A 26,445-nucleotide genomic window follows, 5' to 3' on the forward strand; every position below is an offset into this window, starting at 1 on the left:
ATTCGGCTGCTACAGGGGTATTGCACCTCAACCCAGAGGTGTGATATTCCACTCCCGGGTAAGGATGGAGAGTGGAACTGAGCTCGGTAGGCTGCATGCACTACATACATCCCATTTCCGAGGAACAGGCCGACGGTACTCCCACTTAGAAATGTGCAGGTACGACCGAGTCTGTTCCTGGCTGGAGTGGGAGGGGGGGTGGTACATCCCAAGTAGTGTAGGGGCAGATAGGGGGAGCAGCCTGGGTAAAGATAGGAGCTCATTGGGTGCTGGTCACCTGAGCTCACACATAGAGGGTGTATATAAGGTGGGCACCAACTAAGATCAGGGTCAGATGCAGAGGGTCAGATGCAGAGAGTCAGCTGCAGAGAACAAGTCAGGAGCAGAGGAGAGAAGAAAGACAAAGACCCAGAGTGAGAGAGGAGAAAAGAGAGAGACCCAGAGCACAGAAGAGAAGGACTCTGAGATCCCAACTAAAAGCACCGGGTGAAGAGTCGGCATCAGGGTACCGGAACCCAAGCTGGTGGGGGTAAAAACATTCCCCAGCCAGAGACCGGAGACCGTGGGCAGCGTCTGCCACGGTCACCCATCACATCCACCCCGAAGGCACACCACATGAAGGGTCAGGGAACCCAGGGCCAAGGGTGTCCCAACAGAAGGCCCGAGGGAGCTGGACCTAGGTGGATTACTGGTGGGGACGGCCAGAGAACGGGACAGAAAGAGAGCTCAGGGCCACGCTCCGGACTTGTTTGGGGGTTGGCTGGATCCAGGACCTGGTGGACGCAGCACGGCTCGGGTGGTCACTAGCAGCTGGAGTGACCAGTACAACATCTGCAGTAAGTAAACACCCTTAACTGCACAACCCGACTCTGTCTTCACTGCCGTCTGCACTACACCACCACAACCCCCATCCTCTGCGCCTGTCCCCTCTGAGGCTATACCCCTCCCGTTGGGGGTTATCCCACCAAGCTGCGCATCCACCATCAGCCTCAGCGGACCCTGCTGCAGCGGCGGCCACAGTGACCGCATCACAACGGGTGGCGTAGTCGACACAAAAGAACTCTTAATAACATCTGTAGGACTGCCACATAACACTGAGCTTGACGCCCTGGGCACGGGACCGGGTCACAGCCGCTCGGAGACTACAAACCCCCATCTGATCCGGTGCCGGGTATTCCCCTCAAAAAGGAATATGTCCCAGGGGGCGCGTCAACTTTGGCGTAGTCGGCAGGATTACGTGCCCGCAACACCCGGGTACTGCGTGCCTGAAGAAAAGTGCAAGTTTACCTCAGAAAGAAGTCTCCCGACGGTTCCGGAGGGTCCACGCCATCGGACTCCATCACCAGTCGTTTCCCGCCGATTGTCCGCCATTTCCAGCTTGTTCCCGCCATCTGCAGAGTTTCCCGCCACTGGGCGACGCTTCCCGCCAAAACCGCAGATTTCCCGCCTTGGAAGAGCAGCGGACGCCATTATGGGCGTGCCAAAGGAGGGCAGGAGGCCACCTCCCATCGTGGGCCAGGACAGAAAATGGCGCCAAAAGTGGAAACCGCCCCCACCAACAGAGACTGTGATGCTGGAGGTGTCTGTCAGCGTGAAAGAACTACCCCTGGAGCTGACAGTCACCGAGTTGCCCCGGGACCGCCCTCGAAGTGGGAGGAGACGAAAGAAAAGAGCGAAGATGGGTGCCGCCTGGAGCAGTCTGGAGCGAGCGCACCCGGAGGCAAGAAGTCTAACGAGGAGTAGCAGAGAAGCTCACCCGGAGATGTCCAGAGAGCAGAGCAGCACCGGCCCGCTGGCCAGGAGCCTGCTGGACACCACGACCCCACTAGGCCTAGTGGAGGTCCTTGCACAGCTCCCCCGAGACCGGGAGTGTGCACAGACTGCCCTGGAGGGCCTCGCACGGAGGATGGCCCGGGTACAGCGCGAGATATTGGCGGAGTGGAGCCGGGAGATGGCCCAGCAAACCAAGACCCGGAGCACGCCAGCCGAGATGAGGAAGGAGACCGCCTCTGAGGATGGCGCGGGAGGACCCAAGGCCGGAGACGGCGCCGAGGAGGGAGCCGAACGCATGGAGGCAGGTAAAGGGGACGCCTATACCCCAAGCCGTGACACCGCTTACCTGCCCCAGCTCCCCGTCGCAGAGCCCGAAAGTCCCCCTGCTGTGCCCGAAAACGCCATGTCACCGACGCAGACTAGGCCCCAACCGGAAGCCGCCGCCGCGACCCCTGTGACGTCACACGCCTCGACCCCGAGCGTGACCAAGCAGGAAGTACCACCAGCCTGGTCGCAGGGCCTAGAATTCCCGGGCGTCGCATCACCAACAGCGCCCCCTACCTCCGCGGAGCCTCCGGCCTGGTCGCAAGGCCAGGTAGCCCAGGGCGCCGCCGTCCTAACGGTGCCCTTCACCTTCCAGGTGCCCCAGGCCTGGCCGCAAGGCCTGGGCAACCCGGGCGCCACCACCACCGCGCCCGCACCCGTAAAACCAAGGGTGCCGCGTCTGGGAGAGGACTTGTTTGCCCAGCACACGTGGCCGGACGGGCAGCCTTTCATCTGGCCCCAGAAGTATTACGAACTGGAGCACCAGAGGAGGGTTGGGGCCATGTGTGCACCCCTGATTCCGGCTCCGAAGCCCGTAATACGGATCTCGCCCCCGCTAGCGGAAGCGCAGTTTGAGTGGGACCCCACCGGAGAAGATCTAATGGGGTTCACTCAGGAAACCAGGGCAGCTGCAGCAGAGCGTGCTGAGTGCTGCCGCCAACAGCTCGAGGAGTTTGCGAGGGAGCGGAGAGAGAGGCGGGTCCGGGAACAACAGGCCCAAATAAGGAGCGCCGAGCAAAAGAGCCGGACCAGGAGGGACCCCCGTGCAGCGCACAGTCCCCGTACCACCGGGACTGTAATAAAGTTCAACCAGCAGCACGGGTGGGGCTTCATTCGAGACAACAACACCCCCGGCGACGTCTTTGTCACGCGCAGAGACGTGGAGTCCCATCTGCCGGAGGGGCACAGAGGTCGTGACCTCTACATCGGAGACGAGGTCACCTTTACCCGGCACAAGTGTGCCAAAGGACCTTACGCCCTCCACGTACACCGCCTGACGGAGGAGGAGTTGCAGTGCGAGGAGGAGGAGCAAGAGGACCCGGACGGGTCTGAAGTTTCCACCAGCTGTAAGCAAAGAGCAGGAGGAAGACGCCGTTGAGTGCGGCAGAGAAGTGATGTAAATAGTTACCCGACCGGGTACCAAAGAAACTGTTGATACATATATATATAGTCCCCGTTGGGACCAGATGAGTGAACTGTTTACCCGTTAACCCCTTCATCCCACAGGCTGAGGACTGTGAGCAGCCATTCCCTTCCCTCTACCTGGCCGAGGACTGAGAGCGGCCAACTTCCCCTGTATATAGTTGCGCTTCCTAAAGCGCCCCCTACCGGTTTTATAGGAAAACCAGTTTTTCTAAGAGACTGTCGCACTTTTCCCGGACACACGTTGCACAGTGTCCGGAGGAGGAACCTGAAACAAGAGACGACGAGAATGTTTATATGAAAAGTTTTATATATATAATGTTTTATATGTTTTATTATGTTTATGAAAAAAAAAATGTATGTTTTGGTGTTATTTATGTCTTACAGCCCGAGGACGTGCTGTGATTTACCAGGGGGGAATGTAGCACCCTGAGGATTCGGCTGCTACAGGGGTATTGCACCTCAACCCAGAGGTGTGATATTCCACTCCCGGGTAAGGATGGAGAGTGGAACTGAGCTCGGTAGGCTGCATGCACTACATACATCCCATTTCCGAGGAACAGGCCGACGGTACTCCCACTTAGAAATGTGCAGGTACGACCGAGTCTGTTCCTGGCTGGAGTGGGAGGGGGGGTGGTACATCCCATGTAGTGTAGGGGCAGATAGGGGGAGCAGCCTGGGTAAAGATAGGAGCTCATTGGGTGCTGGTCACCTGAGCTCACACATAGAGGGTGTATATAAGGTGGGCACCAACTAAGATCAGGGTCAGATGCAGAGAGTCAGCTGCAGAGAACAAGTCAGGAGCAGAGGAGAGAAGAAAGACAAAGACCCAGAGTGAGAGAGGAGAAAAGAGAGAGACCCAGAGCACAGAAGAGAAGGACTCTGAGATCCCAACTAAAAGCACCGGGTGAAGAGTCGGCATCAGGGTACCGGAACCCAAGCTGGTGGGGGTAAAAACATTCCCCAGCCAGAGACCGGAGACCGTGGGCAGCGTCTGCCACGGTCACCCATCACATCCACCCCGAAGGCACACCACATGAAGGGTCAGGGAACCCAGGGCCAAGGGTGTCCCAACAGAAGGCCCGAGGGAGCTGGACCTAGGTGGATTACTGGTGGGGACGGCCAGAGAACGGGACAGAAAGAGAGCTCAGGGCCACGCTCCGGACTTGTTTGGGGGTTGGCTGGATCCAGGACCTGGTGGACGCAGCACGGCTCGGGTGGTCACTAGCAGCTGGAGTGACCAGTACAACATCTGCAGTAAGTAAACACCCTTAACTGCACAACCCGACTCTGTCTTCACTGCCGTCTGCACTACACCACCACAACCCCCATCCTCTGCGCCTGTCCCCTCTGAGGCTATACCCCTCCCGTTGGGGGTTATCCCACCAAGCTGCGCATCCACCATCAGCCTCAGCGGACCCTGCTGCAGCGGCGGCCACAGTGACCGCATCACAACGGGTGGCGTAGTCGACACAAAAGAACTCTTAATAACATCTGTAGGACTGCCACATAACACTGAGCTTGACGCCCTGGGCACGGGCCGGGTCACAGCCGCTCGGAGACTACAAACCCCCATCTGATCCGGTGCCGGGTATTCCCCTCAAAAAGGAATATGTCCCAGGGGGCGCGTCAGAAGCATGCGCACCTCTGCTTCATTCAGGATGGGGCTGCAGAGTCCCATTCTTGGGGTTCCAAAGTCCCAATCTTTGTACCTCTGTCCCAGAGGCTAGACCCCCTCCTAGTGATCAGCAAGTTATCCCCTATCTGATGGATAAGAGATAACTTTAATTTTTGGGAATATCCCTTTAAGTAGAAGATATTATTGATAATTACAGAGTGGATAACCTAATATTTATGATACAGCAGTATACAAGACACAAATACCAGGAATGTAGAAACAAAATATTTATTCAACAGAATTGTTATTATGGCAGACATATTAAAAATGACTTCTTACAACAGTGAGGGATCAACCTATGAGTGTGAGAACCTGGATCCTATGTCACAAATATACTGCCTTTAAGACGTCGTTCCAATGATTTCCTGGAATATTCCTTGGTGCAGTGGCCAGCCTCTCACTTGCCGATAAAGTTGAGGTCCGACCTTACATACCAAAGAGATTGAATATTGTATCCTGCTTTCTTTCCTAACCCATCTTTACATTGGTTGTAGACCGATTATTTCTGTTATGGATCTGAAAATCAAACTTTTTCATCGGAGTCCAATTGTAAATTAATTAAACTTACTAATATAATTGGGAAATCTTTATGGATGCCCCGACTTCAGTGCTTGTTCAGAAGTTCCAGAAGCTTCACTACAATTCCGACACAAGCAGAAAGCTCTTTCTCCCTTCTCTGTTTTGATACTACACTTGAAGGGGACTGGCTGTCAGGGTCAGTTTATTAGTAAAGCCAGTCCCCTTCTTTTTCTGTGTATCTAGTTTTACATTTATGGCATCTGTCTTAAGAGCAGATCTCTTTCATATGCTGCTGTCAGTGGTGGGGTGGTCAAAAGTACAAATGAATAGGTATTCAGACCGACCCTTCACTGACAGTTGCGTGTGTCAGGGCCCCGTTCTCAAGCTATAGATCTACTATACATTTATGGCATATTCTATGGATATGCTATCAATAAAAGATGAGAATACCCTTTAAGAAAGGGTCTGTCTTAGCCCTTCATCACGTCACAGAGAGGGGGGGGGGGACTCTTTCAGCAGCACATCCACTCTTGGGACCATAAAGATTTTGCAAAGTAATAATATTTGTTTTGTTTATTCATTTAATGTTCCTGTAGAAAGCAATGGTGACCTCTGTATGGTTATTTCTAACATCGCAAATTATCGCACCTCACCGCATGATAGGTAATTACTTGCAGATTGGCAGTCGGACCTCCAGCAATCCCGAAAATGGGGGCTCTGAAATAACCTGTCGGAATAAAGCCACATTTCCGCACCACCGATCCATTCATTGTCTATGCCGGAAATAGCCGAGCACTGCGCTAAGTTCTCTCCAGTGGTCCTATAGAATATGGGACAGGGACCACCAGCGATCTGCAAGTCATCAACTATCCTGTGGATAACTCAAACAACAATGCAACCATATTAGTATAGATAAACATTTTATTTCCACAATGGTTACCCATCTTCATTCCTAACTTTAGAATGTGAGTCACATAAAGCAGTGGATGAATGTGGTTTTCCATAGATATGAAGACGCCATAATTGGGATGTAATGGGACATCTTTCATTGCCCTAATCTATAGCTAAGATAATGTATTAACTTGGGTATAACAATGCCCTGTCTGAAATAAAATGCATTTCTGTGTCCTGTCCTTCTATGTTCTAATCTAAAAAAGGTTCAAAACTCTGTGTAGATCCATTTCCTAATGTATCACAGTGGTTGGAGCTTTTTATTTTTCTGAGTTCCAAATTGCCTGCATAGACCTTCGTTAAAGATCTTCCCCGGAATAGGGACTTCTGTAAGTTTATACCCAAAATATTAAGTTATCCCCTATCTACTCTGGTAAGCCTGCTGGAAGTCCTGCAATTAGGGCTCAGGAACGAAAGGAACCAGGCTCCACAGAGTCCTGTCTGTAACTGAGCATTGAGCAGCGGTGCTCATACTAAACTTCTGCTCCATTCATTGTCTATGACACTGCCGGAAATAGCCAACCGCTGCAGTCTGCTTAGTCCCATAGACAAGTAATGGAGCGGAGGTCGAGTATGAGCTCCACTGCTCAATTTAAAATATCAATGTCATTTTATAAAATTATTTTATATATTACGGACGCTGCATAGTTTTTCTTATTGGTGGGGGCCGGGTCCTGAGACCCCCTACCGATCCCTCAAAACACCATTCTGAAGACCGCAGCTCCTGTTTGTGCCGCACTCACAGAGCGGTGTATGGGCTCACTGGTAAGTCTGTGGGTCTGTACACAGCTCTGTCAGATGACATGTATGGAACCATAGACTTACTAGTAAACCCGTACACCACTCTGTGCTCATGTCCTCAGCTGCGGCCTTCAGGGCAGTGTTTTGACTTAATAAGACCCAATGTCACGATTCCACTGTTCAGTGTGTCCTGGACGCAGTGACTGACAGCTCGGTATTTTGATTGACAGCTCAGCCGTTCAATCTGAGACTGAGAGGTACTGGGCTTCCTTCAGGTGTCCCAAGTGATTACCCAGCTACTTAACTAAGTTGTCAGTCCCAGATAGCTGCCAGTCATAGATTTCAGCTCAGTGTGATGTGTTCTCTGTGCTTTGTGCTCTGAATTCAGACATTCTGATCTTCTGCTGCCAGACCTTGGATTTACCTATTGACTACATGTTTGTATTACCCCTTCTGCCTTGACTCAATTGGACCTTAGAATTCTGACTCTGGACCGTCACCTGACTATGCCTTTGTCTCTTCTCTCTGTTTATGACGTACCCTCCTGGCTCCTGACCTCGGACTCCTTGACTAACTGGACCCACGGCTTTTCCAGGAGAAGTGGCTCAGCGTCACACCTGAACCTCAGAAACACTGCAGCGCCTTTTACATTTATAAAATGACTAAAACGGGACTCAGAAGAGCCTGGTTCCTGGGTTCCAGAGCCCTGATCTTGTGATCACAGGGGTCAGACCTTAGCAATCAGTAAGTTATCTGCTATCCATTTGGAAATAACCCTTTTAGACAGTATGGAGGAGTATATGGACACAATGCCGGATGTACGTACGACTCAACTTTTCTATCTAAACCGGACATGCCATGAATACTTACAGAAAGTGCCAACATTTGGCACTATTCTCTGCACCATGTCTCTGGTCCAGAGGTTGTCCTGCTTGGCACATCTTGATGTCTTGGGCACAGGCTTGGTCACTACACTTGAGTTGTCCTCAATAACACAAATAGGTCTTCACAGCCTGCATTGTTGGCAGTCCACTTGTGTATTTGGTGAAATAAAGTGAAACCATCACACAACACAACGGATGATGCACTTTATGGTGCTCAGTTTGTCTTACGCAGTTGAATTTGACAATTACTGGACGGAAATTGAATTTACTCTACTAATTCGAAGTGAATACTACTTCTCACTGTGTGCAGGGTACGAGGGTGCACTATGACTAGCTGCCGGATGTATCACTTATATTTGTTTCCTTGGTGTGTCCGCTGATGGGTTGTGTAACTGCTTTTGGAATTGAAGTGTTTGCCACATTCTCTACAGACATAAGGCTTGTTTTCTACATGGGTGTTTTGGTGCTTCCGAAGGTTGGACTTGTCTGTGAAGCATTTTCCACACTGTGGGCAGACGTGTGGGCGCTCCCCTGAGTGGATCCTCTGGTGAATGATCAGATACGATTTGTAGGCAAAGTTCTTTCCACAGAGGTTGCAGGTGTGTGGCTTCTCCCCAGTGTGTGTCCTTTGATGCATAGCGATTTGTGACTTGTATGTAAAGTGTTTGCCGCACTCGTTGCATTGGTGAGGCTTCCCACTGAGGTGTGTCCTCTTGTGGATGGTTAGGTGGGATTTGGTGGCATAGCGCTTGCCGCATTCTTCACAGCCGTACGGTTTCTCACCGGTGTGACTTCTCTGATGTCTGATAAGGTTAGATTTGTAATCAAAGTATTTCCCACAGTCGTCACACTGATGGGGCTTTTCTCCTTCCTCTGCGTTTTGTTCAGTGGCCCGAGCAGACATCTTACTGAGCCTTTCAGAAGTCTTTCTAACATTTCTCACCAGTTTCTTTCCCATTGAGTTATCATGGTTAATATGACTATAGCTCTCAGTGAAGAGTGGAGATCCTGGCTCACGTTCTTCAGAAGCCAATGTAAATGTGATATTGCCGGTTTCATAAGGAGGGGATTCGGTCGGTAAGTCTTCTTCTGGAAAGCCATGAAAAATGCTCAGATCATCATCGACTGACCCATTAAGTGAACAGGTCATGTTATATGGTCCGTCTTGAAGAGTTCTGTCCATGGAGTTCTCAGAAGGAACAGGGTGTACTGCGAGAAATCAGGACAAGAAAAAACAATAAACAGCATTTAAGAATGTTATCATGTGCAAAGCGTTAAATTGGCTGTCGGTCGGACATCTAATATGCCCCACACACAATATAATGGCCCCCACAGTTCCACACATAGCATGATGACCCCCACAATTCCCCACACACAGTATGATAATCTCATAGTCCCCACACAGTATAATAGCCCCCACATAATATAATAGTCCCCAAATAGCATGATGACCCCACAGTCCCCCACATACAGTATGATAATCCCACAGCCCCCACACTATATAATGATCCCCACACACAGTATGATGGCCCAAACACAGTATGATAGTCCCCCCATGTAGAATGATGGCCCCAACATACAATATGATAATCTCACAGCCCCCACACAATATAATGGTTCCCACATAACATGATGACCCCCACACACAGTATGATAATACCACAGCCCCCACACTATATAATGATCCCCACACACAGTATGATGGCCCTGACACAGTATGATAGCCCCCACAGTCCCCCATATAGAATGATGGCCTCAACATACAATATGATAATCTCACAGCCCCAACACACTATAATGGCTTCCACACAATATAATGGTCCCCACATAACATGATGACCCCCACACACAGTATGATAATCCCACAGCCCCCACACTACAATATATAATGATACCCACACACAGTATGATGGCCCTGACACAGTATGATATCCCTTACAGTCCCCCCACATAGAATGATGACCCCCAACATAGAATATGATAATCCCATAGCCCCCACACAATATGGCCCTGGCACAGTATGATGGTTCCCATAGTCCCTAAAACAGTATTATAGCTCCACACTAGTATGATTGTACACACAAACATATGATGTCCCCATAGCCCCTCACATAGTATTATGGTCCCTTACACAGTATTATATCCTCACGGCTCCCCCGCCCCCACAATAGTATTATGTCCCCACAACCCCTCACACAGTATTATGGCCCCCATTTTTCCCCCACTCAAGTACTGACATAATTAAAAGGAAAATAAGTGAAATTACTCACCTCACCCCGTTCCCTGCAATGCGCTGCTCCGCTCTATACTGAGTGTCTGCAAAGCCGGCATGATCCAGTGACGCCATCATGCCCACTTAGCTGACACTCAGTCGCATAGGTTGAATTATGGAACAAGGAACTGGCGACTTCCTATTCCAATATTGTAGTTAGCAGGATCTGCATCCTGAGGATGCAGATACCGGTGAAATGATGACGCAGACAGGGAGGGCGGCCGCAAGGTGCGGTAAGCCACTGTATCCAGCCCTTTGACCGATGCAGGCCAGATAGGAACCACCAGAAGGCCAGATGTGGCCTCATCTTTTTCTCAGAAGCAATAGAAGCCCTCCAAGGGGACCTATCAAAGTGAATAGTCCGCCAGGTGGGAGGCACGTACAGCAGGCACAAATAATGGGCAAAAAGCATCACCTTGAAAGTGTTGAAGGGGTGAATATACCGTTGCATTGGAAAAGCTGTGTGAACGGTCATAGGAAGCCACCTAGATGTTACTTTCTTACCTGCCCAAGTATCACCATGGATCTGCTGCTCCCGAATTCTTGCAAGGTGTTCGTCTGTCTGCCTATCATCAGATATATGACTGGGGTAATATTCACCTACGGAAAATAAAAATGTACATAAAATTGCTGAAGGTGTCATAACACTGCAAGTAAATATGGATGACTTGGGGAACGAGTTGTCCGAATATGTCCTGACTGTAGACGTAGAGACACCTTGACAGCAAGTTACCTAAATAGGTCTCTGAATTAATTTCCACTTGAAAAATGTCATTTTCATTGGTCTCGCACTGTCCTTTCTCCGTGTGTAGAGGCGTTTCCAGTCTCTCTGTAAAACCGTCTGGTACGGTGACTAAAAGACAGGACATAAAATCAGTCACCACGGGAAAATAGATGAAATACAGAACTGTCATTGAAGCTTTTATTTTTACCACAAGATGAATGTTTTAACAAAAGGTCAGAATTGCAATTTAGCAGGATCTGCAAGTCAGTTTTTGGGGAATTTTATTTTCCTTCTCTATTATCAGACAGTTTAGACTAATAACGAGAGCGGCTCAAATATTCAATGTACATATGAGATGATCTAGTGTTATAAGTGTAAGTGGCACAAGGATGCCTATTACTAGTAATAATAATTGCTTAAATAAATTGTCACCTACCTGAACAGATATTGTGAGACATTTCTACCTGCTGACTGTTTCTACTTCCACTCACATCCTCAGCAAGTGACAGATTGTCATTGTATTCATGGCCATCTGTTCATTGCAAAACAATGGTTATGAATTTACCATAAAGTATAAAAAGGAGGTCATCAATACATGCAGTACTGAGTAAAAGTTTTAGTGCAAATTTAAAAGGCAATCAAAGATAGAAGTTAATAGTTTATTTCTTTATCAATTAACAAAATGGAAAGTGAATGAACAAAAAAAATGAAAATCAAATCAATACTATTTGCCCTCAAAACAGCATTGATTCTCCTAGGTACTTGCACACAGTTTTTGAAGGGAGGTTGTTCCAAATATCTTGGAGAACTAACCACAGATCTTCTGTGGGCGTAGGCTTGTGTAAAACCTCACATCTTTGTGTCTCCTCATGAGACAACCACAATGTGCAATGCGTAGAAGCAAGTTCTCCATGTGGCCATTTAAAGACAAAACCCAAGATAAGAACAAAATGAATATACAGGGTGGCCAAAAGTAGGTGGCCAGAAATAATAACATTTATTTTGATTTATATATAAAATTATATTTACTAACACAAGCATAACATTGACAATTACATTTTATTCTGAACAATAATACAAAAGCCCTTAAATTTTATCAACGCAGGTGCTCAAACTGTTTTCCATTACAATTTGCACAGCTTTGAAGTCACCTCTTACGCTTCAACAAACTTTTTTGCACAAGTGTCTTTGGGTATTAATTTCTTGAAATGCATCTCTTATGTAATTTTTCAGATCACTGACCCTTTTTGGTTTTCGACTATAAACTTTGTCCTAGAGTACTCCCCAAAAGAAAAAATCCATTGGGGTCAAGTCTGGTGAACGTGCCGGCAAATCAAGTGGGCCTCTTCGGCCAATCCATTTATTAGGAAATGTTTCATCAAGATACTCGCGGACTACTCTTGAATAATGTGGAGGGGCCCCATCTTGTTGGAAATAAAGGTCATTTGAATTAGGCTGTTGCTGTAACTGGGGAACAACTTGATTCATTAGAATTTCGAGATACTCATCTCCTGTAACTGTTCCATCAAAAAATACTGGTCTTAAAACACCAAAACTTGAAATACCCCAAACATTGACACCAGGCTCATTTAGTTGTTGCTCTAATGTTCAATGCATGTTCTCATTATACCAGTAAATACAATTATGTCTGTTAATATGGCCGGATAATGTGAAAGAAGCTTCATCACTCCACATAATGTTATCTAAAATTACTGGATTTTCTTCAATTTCGTTAAGCATAATCTCACTAAATTGCAGCCGCCTGTCTGGATCATCCTCCAATAAACCATGAATTAGACGTGGACGATCAGCTTTCCACCCAATAGATTTCAGGATTCGCATGATAGAAGCTCTTGAAATTCCCAATTCCACAGAGGCTCTTCTGGTGGACTTTTTTGGACTCTGAACAAATGTTTCAGCAACAAGTTGTTTATTATCTTCTGTACAGACTGTTTTGGGTCGACCAGTTTTTGGAGCATTAAGGATTGAGCCAGTGGCAGTGAATTTGTCTCGAATGCGGTAAATGGTTTGTCTCTTTGGGGCTTGAGTACCAAATGTTTCAACCCAATTTGCTCTAACGGTTTCAGCATTTTGAGTTTTCCAATACTCTGTTAAAATCCATTTTCTTTGATCTGTATTTAAATTATTTGCCATTATGTGTTATCTGAATTATCTGAAAAGAAAACAGATTTGGGGGAGATCTATCTGTGAAAACTAGATCTGTGAAACTGGCTCAGTTGCCCTTAGCAACCAATCAGATTCCACCTTTCATTTTCCAAAGAGTCTGTGAGGAATGAAAAGTGAAATCTGATTGGTTGCTAAGGGCAACTGAGCCAGTTTCACTTTACACCATGTTTGATAAATCTCCCCCTTCATAACCTTATTACACTTTCTGTCCACCTACTTTTGGACCACCCTGTATACCCTGCAGTAAGTAAATAGTAATAGGGCATTTATTTACCACTATTTTGATCAAAACAGTGTAAAAGCCATCTTGTGACAAGGTGGGATGGCTCCCACCTTTTTGAGCTAGGTATTTTATCTATATGGCTTCCCATGGCCAGGTGTCTGAACAGTCGGACCTCGATCCTACTCTGCCCCCATCTACATTGAGGTCGGCTGACACAAGGTGAGATTTTAATACTAGAGATAGGATAAGACCGTCCTGACTGGGTCACCTTGTCGTGGTGGGATTGCTTTTACACTTATTTGATGAAAATAGTGTTAACTAAGTGCCCTTTGTTATTTACATGTACTGTTACTATTACTTACTCACTACAGGGTTTATGCTCATTTTATTTTTAGCATGGGTTTTGTCTGTTGAATGGCCACCGTGTGAACGTGCTTCTACATATTGCACCTATACCAACTGGTCCTCCGGGTCATTTATTTTGTTTTACTAACAAGACAAATGTGATGAACCTCTTTAACTGAGAATCCGTCAGCGAGCTTGATCTGACCGTCTAATAGGAGAGTGTGTACCTCCTCTTTTTGTCTTTTTCTGAGCTCTTCTCAGCTGATTACATCAAAGTTGAACGTGCATGGAAACAAAAAACGTGTAAAAGCAAAACGGTGCAAAATTTGTAATAAAACCCAATTGCAAAAATTATTTTTAGCCCAAAATACATGAATTTAAGCTAAAAAAAAAGTTGGCTAATTAATCACCTGCAATATCTTCTAAGATTTCAGATGAATGCGATATCTTCTGATTCTTCAGTGTGACTTCCTGGTAGAGATCCTTGTGTTCCTCTATAAAATCCCACTCCTCCATTGAAAAGTAGATAGAAATATCGCCACATTTTATCGGGACCTGAAAAAGCATATAGTTGTAAATTAAAGGTATAAGCCTCATAATTAAAGTGTAATTCCTTATAAAGAAAAAAAACTTGTGATAAAGTAACAAGGGGAAATTTTGTAATAAACTCTTGAGCTAGTGCTCCCTGGCTAGAAATAATATGCAAACTTAAAAGATTACAGTGGGTACGGAAAGTATTCAGACCCCTTTACATTTTTCACTCTTTGTTTCATTGCAGCCATTTGGTAAATTCTAAAAAGTTCATTTTTTTCTCATTAAAGTACACTCTGCACCCCATCTTGACTGAAAAAAAAACAGAAATGTAGAAATGTTTGCAAATTTATTAAAAAAGAAAAACTGAAATATCACATGGCCATAAGTATTCAGACCCTTTGCTCAGACACTCATATTTAAGTCACATGCTGTCCATTTCCTTGTCATCCTCCTTGAGATGGTTCTACTCCTTCATTGGAGTCCAGCTGTGTTTAATTAATCTGATAGGCCTTGATTTGGAAAGTGAAAGTCCATCAGAAGAATATTCGTGTTTTTGATGTTTTTATTTGTCAAAGGTTATATCCAAACCAACATTTCGCCCCCAACATGGGCCTTCGTCAGGATGTCAATCTGAGGGATAGGCAACCCTGGAATGGTCTAAATCCAATTGAGTACTGTGCTACTGAATATAATATAGCCTAACCCTTAGGAAGGGCCACCTTGGGTAAAGGTGCAACTACAGGCAAATTGTAAAGATTCTAGCAGTAGCTGAAAACCTAATGATGTGATTATTGAGGAGTGATGTATATGGCACCACTGGAGATCCTTAGGAATCAGATGGACTTTTTTTTCTCATTTATTGAGTACCGGAGTTTACCCTATAAGTGAATAGCATATATTTTCTCCAGTGCACCACATAGTGGTTGATCTTGGTCCTACCCTTATTATTGATTTGGAAAGGCACACACCTGTCTATATAAGACCTCACAGCTCACAGTGCATGGCAGACCAAATGAGAATCATGAGCTCAAAGGAACTGCCCAAGGAGCTCAGAGACAGAATTGTGGCAAGGCACAGATCTGGCCAAGGTTATAAAAAAATTTCTGCATTACTCAAAGTTCCTAAGAGCACAGTGGCCTCCATAATCCTTAAATGGAAGAAGTTTGGGACCACCAGAAGTCTTCCTAGACCTGGCCGTCCAGCCAACCTGAGCAATCGTGGGAGAAGAGCCTTGGTGAGAGAGGTAAAGAAGAACCCCAAGATCACTGTAGCTGAGCTCCAGAGATGCAGTAGGGAGATGGGAGAAAGTTCCACAAAGTCAACTATCACTGCAGCCCTCCACCAGTCGGGCCTTTATGGCAGAGTGGCCCGACGGAAGCCTCTCCTCAGTGCAATGAACAAATAATGTAGCACACTGTAATACTGAGTATGTAAATATGAAATATGAATAGCATAACTGCTGTAAAAAATAGAAATAAATGAAAAAATTTTTGGCGCATGTAAATATGAAGTATGAAATATGAATAGCATTGCTGCTGTAGAAATAAATGAGAAATCTTAGCGCATAAATTGGCCAATTCATGTGTACCTGACAGCCGCGGTAAGGCGTATCTCGATGTCAGGACCTAACAATGTGAATACCTCTCTAAGAGACCTCCGTCTGCTTATGTGTGGGAAAGTCAGATCCTGATGCATTTAAAACCACCTGCGGCATGGGGGTGGGGGTGGAGTCCTCAGTGCAAGACATATGAAAGCCCGCATAGAGTTTGCTCAAAAACAAATGAAGGACTCCCAGACTATGAGAAATAAGGTTCTCTGGTCTGATGAGACCAAGATAGAACTTTTTGGTGATAATTCTAAGCAGTATGTGTGGAGAAAACCAGGCACTGCTCATCACCTGCCCAATACAATCCCAACAGTGAAACATGGTGGTGGCAGCATGGTGTTTTTCAGCTGCAGGGACAGGATGACTGGTTGCAATTGAAGGAAACATGAATGTGGCCAAGTACAGAGATATCCTGGATGAAAACCTCTTCCAGAGTGCTCTGGACCTCAGACTTGGCCGAAGGTTCACCTTCCAACAAAACAATGACTCTAAGCACACAGCTAAAATAACAAAGGAGTGGCTTCAGAACAACTCTGTGACCATTCTTGACTGGCCCAGCCAGAGCCCTGACCTAAACCCAATTGAGCATCTCTGGAGAGACCTGAAAATGGCTGTCCACCAACATTCACCATCCAACCTGACGGAACTGGAGAGGATCTGCAAGGAAGAATGGCAGAGGATCCCCAAAACTTGGTGTGAAAAACTTGTTGCATCATTCCCAAGAAGACTCATGGTTATACTAGATCAAAAGGGTGCTTCTACTCAATACTGAGCAAAGGGTCTGAATACTTATGACCATGTGATATTTCAGTTTTTCTTTTTTAATAAATTTGCAAAAATTTCTACATTTCTGTTTTTTATTCAGTCAAGATGGGGTGCAGAGTGGACTTTAATGGGGAAAAAAATGAACTTTTTAGAATTTACCAAATGGCTGCAATGAAACAAAGAGAGAAAAATTTAAAGGGGTCTGAATACTTTCCGTACCCACTGTATGCCCAACAAATCAAGTCATGCCTTATCTATAGGATAGGGGATAACTTGCTGAACGATGAGAGTTTCGACCACTCTCCTCAGCGATCCCAAAAAATGTGGCTCTGAATGGAGTTGAGATGCACATGCGCCACCTCTTCTCCATTCATTCTCTTAGGAACTGAGGAAAGTAGACAAACAACCCCTTTAAAAGTGTCTGTTTGCAGCATATAAGGGACCTGATTTTGCAGCAGACGTCAGGTTTGAACCTGGTAATAAACAACTCTGGACGGAAGTATTTATTCTCAGAAAGCGAGATCTCAAATTTTTTAGTAAAGGAGTACGGCCTGCATCATTAAGGGTTTGTTCACAAGTTGCGTTTTTGTCGTGAAAAGAAATACAACTGCAAACGCAAAACTGCAGAGAACTGTGGACTTCATAGATGCAGGAGGCAGAACAGAGATAAGCAAATAAAAAATTACACTGATGGAAAATAATGTTCTAGAATTGTACTTTGTATGTTTTTATGGCCCTTTTACATCCCAAACAAACTATTTATCCCAATCAAACTTGCCCAACGATTAAATGAGCAAATGCTTATTTCCTCACTAATTGCAGGGATTACTAACAAATTAAAAAAAAAAGTAGTAGCTGCTTTTTTATTCATAGAGATTCTGTAAATTTTCTTAGAAATTTCTTGAAATTTCTTGAAAAGTCCATTTTGGATGAAGATTGGTTATGTGTGTGGACATTGGTGCTCACCTCTCCTGTCAGCAGATGGGTGGCTCGGTGAGGAGAATTCTTCTTCACAATCACATATTCCTAATCGATGAAAGAGATAGACGGTTTAGATCTAACCATCCAAGTAGAAAAGCACCAAATCATAATAATAGCAAATATTTCCCATCCTTATGTGATACTGTATAGATGACGGAGCACGGTCGCAACGACATCGCTCTTGTCTGGCAATGCTGTGCAGAAAACGGCCTCTTAAATGTATAAGGCTGAATTTACACGTCCACGTTTGTAACGGGCAATACATGGATATAATGTGGATGGCATCTTTTTGCAGTCGGACCAAACTCGAACAGGTCTCTGTCTTTTTTGGAAACCATCACAGTCCACAAAAAAGGGAGTGTGAAAAACATTTTCTATAATGTGTCTGTGAGCTGTACGGATAGGACACGTACGAGAAAAACAGCCATGTGAATGGAACCCGAAGCATTACAAAAAAAACAATATTCAGTAGGTCTGTAGCCAAGGTAAGTTTCACTCAAAGAGCGCTTCCTCAAGGGCTCATTGCGTGAAACTGCCGTAGGCTACTGACCTGCTGAATATCGCTCTTTTTGTATACCTCTCCACCATGCAACAAAAGAAAAAAACGCATGTGCCAATTCAAATTTAATGTATTTTGCAAGTCCCATGTTCTCAGTGCCATCATGTGATTATATTGACCCTTGATGTATTTTACTACATTCTTACCTCTCCTGTTAGCAGGTAAATGATTCCCAGGGCGTGATTCAAGATCCTCTCAGTAAAATTCTTCTTTTGCTTTTTCATTTTGTGACACTCAGAAGCTGCAGGTATGACACCTGAGGACAAGGACAGATTTTGTTTTTCAGTAATACTATTAGTTAGTTTGGTGTGTGCCGAGCACTCCATCACTTATGTCACAGGAATCAGCACCTCTGACTGGCAGAGAGCTGCCGACTCACTAACCGCTCATCTTCTGGATGACATGTATGTGTCAAAACACATTGGGCCCTATTTATCATTGCAGTTTCTTGCAGTAATTTGCTCCTTTTTAGTGGCTTCAGTATTTGCTTCTTAGGCTACGGCCCCACTATCAGTATTTGGTCAGTATTCGGTCAGTATTATTTCTCAGGAGTGGGAGCCAAAACCAGGTGAGGAACAATCAGAGAAAAGGTATAATAGAAACAAGTCACCAATTCTGCATTTATCACCCACTCCTGGTTTTCTCTCTCACTCCTGAGAAAAAATACTGACCGAATACTGATAGTGGGGCCGTGGCCTTAGTCTCTATATGTTTTGCGCCATTTTTGAAGTTGTCTTTCTTTTTTTAACTTTATCTCTACAACTTTGCCTTATCCAGATGTTCTTCACAGATTCCTGAAATGAGATTTTCACATTTTTTTGTGCATCTCACTCCAGTCCCTCAATGGAGTAAGGTTTCTGGAGGAGTTTTCACTATGGTGCATTTTTGCCACTGTTAAAGACTTTTTGATGCTAAAAAGCAGCAAAAACTGATTAAAGACCCCAAAAATCTGCACCAAATTTATGAACTGAGTGAAGAACTTGGCACAAAAAACGTCAGTTAAGACCGCAAAACAAAATAAGAAAAGTGATTTCAATAAATCGCAAATGATGAATCGGGCCCATGAATCTGTCGGCAGGCTGTCACCCCCTAAACTATTTATATGTGCATGTAGCACTTTCAAAGACAAGTCCAGCAATACCTTTACATGGGCAGTGTGTTCCTCCATTACTGCGAAATCAGCCTTTGAATTTATATGCAAATGAGGCTTCAAATCTATCATAGTCATTTGCATATCAATTCAAATGCTGATTTCTCAGTAATGGGAAAAAACAGACAAAATCCATGGTCATCAGTCAGGGATTGAGAGGAACATGCTGACAGCTGGTCATGTGACCAGAACAATAATTTCATGGGCATACAGTCATGTCCGAAACTATAAGCACCCTTGAAATTGTTCAGAAAATGAAGTATTTCTCCAAAATTATTGCAATTAATTACACATGTTTTGTTTTACACATGTTTATTTCCTTTGTGTGTATTGGAACAACACAAAAAATATTCATATTTGAAGGCGCCTTCTCCCAACAGCAATTTTAAAATCTCTCCACAGGTGTTCAATGGGAACAGGGCAGCATGGTGGCTCAGTGGTTAGCACTGCAACCTTGCAGTGCTGGGGTCCTGGGTTCAAATCCCACCAAGGAGTTTGAGTTTCCTCCAGGTTCTCCAGTTTCCTCCCACATTCCAAAGACATACTGATAGGGAATTTAGATTGTGAGCCCCAATGGGGACAGTGTCCATAATGTCTGTAAAGTGCTGTGGAATTAATGGTGCTATATAAATGAGTAAAATAAATAAATTTAGATCCAGACTCATTGCCAGCCACTTAAGATCTCTCCAGCACTTTGTTTCCATCCATTTATGGGTGCTTCTTGAAGTATGTTTGGGGTCATTGACCCATGACCTAGGATGCAAACCCAGCTTTCTGACACCAGGCACTACATTGTGACCCAAGATCCTTTGGTAATCTTCAGATGTCATGATGCCTTGCACACAGTCAAGGCACCCAATGCCAGAGGCAGCAAAGCAACCCCAAAACATGTTTGAACCTCCACCATATTCTTTGTAGGCCTCATTCCATTTTTGGTAAATAGTAGAATGATGTTCTTTACCAAAAAGCTCTACCTTGGTCTCATCTGTCCACAAGACTCTTTCCAGAAGGATTTTGGCTTAATAAGGTACATTTTGGTAAACTGCAGTCTTGCTTTTTATGTCTGTGTGTCAGCAGTGGGGTCGTCCTGGGTCTCCTGCCATACCGTTTCATTTCATTCAAATGTTGACAGATAATTTGCTCTGACACTGATGCACCCTGAGCCTGCAGGACAGCTTGAATTTCTTTGGACCTTGATTGGGGCTGCTTATCCACCATCCGGACCATCCTGCATTGTAACCTTTCATCATTTTTTCTCTGTTATCCACATCCAGGGAGATCAGCTACAGTGCCATGAATTGTTAACCTCTTGATTATATTGCGCACTGTGGACAAAGCAACATCAAGATCTCTGGAGATGGACTTGTAACCTTGAGATTGTTGATATTTTTCAACAATTTTGGTTTTCAAGTCCTCAGACAGTTCTCTTCTCCTCTTTCTGTTCTTGAAAAGATTGAGTCAAATTCTCCCCTTTTTATCCGATTTCAGGTGTGATTTTCATGTTGCCCACACCTGTTACTTGCCACAGGTGAGTTTGAATGAGCATAACATGCTTGAAAAAAGTTGTTCACCCACAATTTGGGAAAAGTGCCAACAATTTTGTCCTGCCAATTTTTGGGGGTATTGTGTGAAATTATGTCCAATCTGCCCTTTTTTTCTCTGTTTTGTTTGTGTTGTTCCAATATACACAAAGGAAATAGACATGTGTATAACAAAATATGTGTAATTGCAATAATTTTCTGGAAGAAATACTTCATTTTCTGGAACAATTTCAAGCGTGCCAACACATATGGCCATGAGTGTATACATATGCAGAAATGTGCAGATATGATTTTTGTTTTAATGTAAAAAAAGAAAAAAAAAAACATTTAAAGTGCTAATTGCAAAAATTATTGTTCAAACTATAAGCAGCATGAAAATTGTATGGAAAATTAAAAAAGAAAAAAAAAAACATACATAAGCCTAAACAATCCTGTCATGTCCCTATTCTTCTTATCATGTGCATGCAGGGACCAGAGCAACCAGACCTGCTGTGCAGATGTGCAGCCTGGCAATCTTAGTCTCCATTCATACACACGGACGTCGATCTGTCATGCAACATATTAGGGTGTACGTTAGTGCGAACTAATACATAGACCACACACAGAAGCACTCATCTAACAAAGCAGTTCAGCCCATACCTTGCAGCCAAATAGGATTCTGAGAGGAAGTGATGTTGAATGATATCAGGTTGGGGATTGTGGGATTTGTAGTAATTTAGCTTGGAGAAAGGAGAAGAGGGGCTGCATTAGGACTGCAATACCCAGTATTCCCTGTATGAGGGGACTCTGATAGCCAATCACAATCTCACTAGGATTCAGGGAAAGTTCAGGTTTCATTCTGCAGGAACATGCAGAGTTCTTCTTCTTGGCAGTTGAAGCAAATTTGTGTATTTAGGAATTTCATATTTATATCATGTTTGTAAATATTGATTAGAATCTAAACATGTCAAGGCATAACTGTCTCTGTGGAACTAGAATTCCCAGCATAACCTAGCCTAGGACTTGATGCTTTATAATAGGAGACATCAATAGCTCGCCAAGTTTTGGTTGGTTCTTGGGTCTTCTCAAGAAAGTTAAACAAAATCTATATTGTACATTAGAGATAAAAGGTGACAATGTAATCTGAGATTTCCCCCATCCCCTCCAACTCCTCATCCACAATACCAGATGACTGACAGGATCAAGGCTTAAAGGGGTTGTCCAAGATTGAGGTTCAAGTTTGTTATCACGTTGTGAATCCTCACGTTGAGAAGTGCACACTGTCAGGATTCTCCGGCGCCGGGAGTGAGCAGGCATGACTAGATGTGCGCGGCCTTACTCAGTACAGGTGAATTGAGCGAGGACGGACACATCTACTTGGAATGTGGTCGTAAGTGCGCAAATTGCAAATGACCGTCCCCTCCAGGCCCCGGAGAATCCTGACAGCGCGCAGAGCACACTGTGAGGTTTCCCAAGTCTGCCGTTACATAGTGACTGCAAACTTGAGCCATAAGCCTAGACAACCCCTTTAAAGAGCAGTGGTCATCCTTGTAGTACTCCTTACGTTTTAAGGAGTAACCGTGATTTTAATTTATAAATCAATAGTACACTTGACAATCAGAAACTTTGTAATATGTCTTATTAGAGATATTTGATTCTTTCTCATCCTGGACTGATCTTTCATTTTCAAAATGCTCAATTCACGGGTAAAATCTGTATTTAGTGAAGACAGATTGTTGGTTTCTATAAGATTCTATGTGGGAGGGGAGAGGAGTTCTGCCTCTAGCTTTTCCCTTCTCCTCCTCTCTCCCCTCTTCACTAAAAACAGATTTTAAAGGCCATGTTCACACGTTCAGAATTTGGTCAGTATTTTTTACATCATTATTTGTAAGCCAAAACCAGGAGTGGGTGATAAATACAGAAGTGGTGACGTGTTTCTATTATACTTTTCCTCTGATTGTTCCACTCCTGGTTTTGGCTTACAAATACTGATATAAAATACTGACCAAGTACTCAACATGTGCAAGTGGCCTTTACCTGAAAATTGAGAATAATAAACCTAAAAATAGTCAAAGTAAAATATTAATTCTTTATTAAATACAAAAATGTAAAAGATCAATTTTCATTAAAATCAAAATAAAATAGAGAACGTCAGAAAGAGGCAGGGACCACACAGGGTACCCAAGTAAATTGCAATCATTAGTCCATATTCTACTAATATGTTTTTAAAAATACATAAATAATTGCACCAAAGATTATTAACAAAGCTTAAAGGGGTTTTCCCATGAACATGGTAAATTTTAAAGTTGATTTTAATCACTAGATCTTGGAATAATAATAATTTCCACAATTGGATGTGTTTAAATAAAACGTTCCTGTGCTGAGATAATCTTATAAATGTGCCCCTGCTGTGTACTGTGTAATGGCTGTGTGACCGTACAGGGACATGATGTGGTGTGGGGCACATTTATAAGATTATCTCAGCGCAGGAACATTTTATTTAAACACATCCAATTGTGGAAATTATTATTATTCCAAGATCTATTGATTAAAATCAACTTTTGTTCATGGGAAAACCCCTTTAAGTTCACAAAGGGTGTACATTAATACATCAAAAAACATCTCAGTATGAAGTAACATATATGAATCCTGAAAGAGGTGTCTAGATATTAAGATATTATGAATTATAAATGCTCCATAACTGCATGGAGGAGTGTAAGATACCCAGTGTGTGGGATACCAGGGAGATGAGGAAAGGCATAAATGCATGTACTCAATATACAGTGGAATAAATCCTACAGAGTTCAAACAATGAATTGGTTACCATTAAAATGCATACATGCATGCATACCTTTAAAGGTATAAGAATCCTATAAGATATAGATAGCTCCACAGAAGAGCATAGACAGTGGACAATGGACCCTCACACAATGGAATAGAGATAGTATGAAGTAATGCAGGCACAACAAAGGATATAGAGATATATATATACAACCTGTGTGATCTTGCAGAACACCCCTGACGCGCGTTTCGCGAGTGGCTTCTTCTGAGGTATATGAGAATGAATAATTAGTCTAGGAGGAGAAAGAAGCAGATTTCTCTGATAAGACATATTACAATGTTTCTTATTTGCATGTGTACTATTGATTTATAGAATAAAAATTAAAATGACATTTACTCTTTAAGCCTCTTAATAAATTTGGTGCATCTCTGCCTGTCCACACATCACAAACTGAAATATACACCAACTATGAGATTGTGTACTGTAAACTATAGTGAAGCTGTCAGGTCTTGTTTGACGCCATCCATCCTGCTAAATCCCAACCATTTTTTGTGTCATGAACAGAGTTGAAAAAAAAATAAAAGTCACATATTTTTTATGCAAAATGCGCAACAAAATGTGCATGTTTTTTCTACTAGGAGACTGAATTCAACAAAAAGTATAAGACCTCATTCACAGGTCCGAGGTTCTCGTACGGGTGCTGTTCGTACTTTTCACGGATAGCACTCGTACCTGTGATTGTCTATGGGGCCATTCACATATCCGTGATTATTCACGGACCAAGTAGCCCACGGAAAATCACAGAGACATGTATGACTTTGATCCAAGCGTCAGATCAAAATCAGCAATGCAAGTCTATGGGTCCGTAAAAAAAATCGATGACATCGGAGTGAGGTCTGATTTTCACGGACTGTCACAATGGAGGTTGAGAAACGATTTTTCTCCACAAATAAAAACAGATGACACTCGGACCACTCTCTGATCAAAATAATTGGTCGGCTTTTCTCGTACTTTACATCAGAGATGAGCTATTATGTTTGCGCTTCCCTGTCCGGATCTTACTGGATGCCAGACCAAAGCGGCACAAATCTAATAGCTCATCTCTAGTGCAAATTCTTCCTTTATATTTCCTTTATTTTCCTTGAGGCCGTGTTCCCACGTAGTATAAATGCTGCTTTTATTTCCACTGCGTTTTTTTTCCACTTTGTGCTTTTCCACATTTTTTTTGCAAAAAAATCCACAGCTTTTACAATCGATGAATCACGACTTGTAAGGTCATGTTCACACATAATGTAAATGCTGCGTCTTTTCTTCCGCTTCTTATCCACGTTTTGTGCACGATAATATGCAATTACAATCTCTGATTGCGTTTTTTTCAGCATAGTTTGCTGCATATTACCCTTATTTCATGCATCTTTGGTGCAGATTTGAAGCAGCATTTCTAATGCATTCTCTTTAGGCAACTGCATTTTTTTCAGGCTACCCATAGAGGCAAAACACACGAAAAAACACACCGTTCAACAGCGTCTTTAGACGCACAGCGGCCAGGAGTTTTCAGTAAATCATATCAGCTTAGCTTGGTTTAGTTAAACACAAAAAATGCAAGTGAAAAACGCAGCATTTACGTTACATGCGAGCACGGCCTAAGTATTAAAACTGCAAAACAAAAAAAATATTTTAAAAAATGCTTAAAAAAAGAATTTTTTTGTATATTTTTTCTTCCTATTGAGACAACTATAGAAAAACAAATCTTCCATTGATTCTTCACAGGCAGCCAGTCAAGAATTCAGCTTTTATTTAAAAAAAATTAATTAGAGAAACTGGTCGGTTGCTATGGGCAATTGCAGAGTCCCTGGTCGCTTGCTATGGGCAACTGCCGTGTCCCTGGTCGGTTGCTATGGGCAACTACCGAGTCCCTGGTCGGTTGCTATGGGCAACTGCCGAGTCCCTGGTCAGTTGCTATGGGCAACTGCAGAGTCCCTGGTCGGTTGCTATGGGCAATTGCAGAGTCCCTGGTCGGTTGCTATGGGCAATTGCAGAGTCCCTGGTCGCTTGCTATGGGCAACTGCCGTGTCCCTGGTCGGTTGCTATGGGCAACTACCGAGTCCCTGGTCGGTTGCTATGGGCAACTGCCGAGTCCCTGGTCGGTTGCTATGGGCAACTGCCGGGTCCCCTGGTCGGTTGCTATAGGCAACTGCCGAGTCCCCTGGTCGGTTGCTATGGGCAACTGCCGAGTCCCCTGGTCGGTTGCTATAGGCAACTGCCGAGTCCCCTGGTCGGTTGCTATGGGCAACTGCCCAGTCCCCTGGTCGGTTGCTATGGGCAACTGCCCAGTCCCCTGGTCGGTTGCTATAGGCAACTGCCGAGTCCCTGGTCGGTTGCTATGGGCAACTGCCGAGTCCCCTGGTCGGTTGCTATGGGCAACTGCCGAGTCCCCTGGTCGGTTGCTATGGGCAACTGGCGAGTCCCCTGGTCGGTTGCTATGGGCAACTGCCGAGACCCTGGTCGGTTGCTATGGGCAACTGCCGAGTCCCCTGGTCGGTTGCTATGGGCAACTGCCGAGTCCCTGGTCGGTTGCTATGGGCAACTGCCGAGCCCCCTGGTCGGTTGTTATAGGCAACTGCCGAGTCCCTGGTCGGTTGCTATAGGTAACTGCTGAGTACATACACTGTCTCCTCCAGCCTCTCATAACGAACTGTGCACCGCTCTTCCCTGATTGGCCGCCTTCAGTCATGCGGCCTCATCGAATTGCACTCTGGGAATTGTAGTAAAAATTTAGCTAAA

At 44.5% G+C, this 26,445-nt stretch overlaps 1 protein-coding gene across 2 annotated transcripts; it reads right to left on the minus strand.

Annotated features, from left to right (window-relative positions):
- Positions 1–5,202: 5,202 nt before the first annotated feature.
- On the minus strand, positions 5,203–26,373 carry LOC141154869 (uncharacterized). Of its 2 annotated transcripts, XM_073641393.1 has the most exons (9): positions 26,329–26,373; positions 23,875–23,953; positions 18,356–18,465; positions 17,636–17,695; positions 14,175–14,319; positions 11,446–11,541; positions 11,019–11,138; positions 10,790–10,885; positions 5,203–9,222 (listed from the first exon to the last, which is right to left on the minus strand). In XM_073641393.1, the coding sequence occupies exons 3-9, from the start codon at positions 18,431–18,433 to the stop codon at positions 8,360–8,362; spliced, it is 1,458 nt and encodes a 485-aa protein (XP_073497494.1). In that variant the 5' UTR covers positions 18,434–18,465; positions 23,875–23,953; positions 26,329–26,373; the 3' UTR covers positions 5,203–8,359. The 2 variants fall into 2 exon arrangements, with proteins under 2 accessions (XP_073497494.1, XP_073497493.1); XM_073641392.1 differs by lacking the exons at positions 23,875–23,953; positions 26,329–26,373 and adding an exon at positions 21,540–21,601.
- Between the last annotated feature and the right edge of the window lie 72 nt (positions 26,374–26,445).

This window comes from Phyllobates terribilis, unplaced genomic scaffold (assembly GCF_046119375.1).
Source record: "Phyllobates terribilis strain yellow unplaced genomic scaffold, ASM4611937v1 Scaffold_7__3_contigs__length_470593459, whole genome shotgun sequence".
NCBI lineage: Eukaryota > Metazoa > Chordata > Amphibia > Anura > Dendrobatidae > Phyllobates > Phyllobates terribilis.

What these genes read in the sequence shown, in the direction of transcription:
- LOC141154869 (XM_073641393.1), bottom strand. Translation starts at nt 18,433, where the DNA reads ATGAAAAAGCAAAAGAAGAATTTTACTGAGAGGATCTTGAATCACGCC. An exon ending in AATCTTAGAAGATATTGCAG is followed by an intron (nt 11,542 to 14,174) that starts GTGATTAATTAG and finishes TGCAATGAACAG; the next exon opens with ATGGCCATGAATACAATGAC. An exon ending in GTCTCACAATATCTGTTCAG is followed by an intron (nt 11,139 to 11,445) that starts GTAGGTGACAAT and finishes CCTGTCTTTTAG; the next exon opens with TCACCGTACCAGACGGTTTT.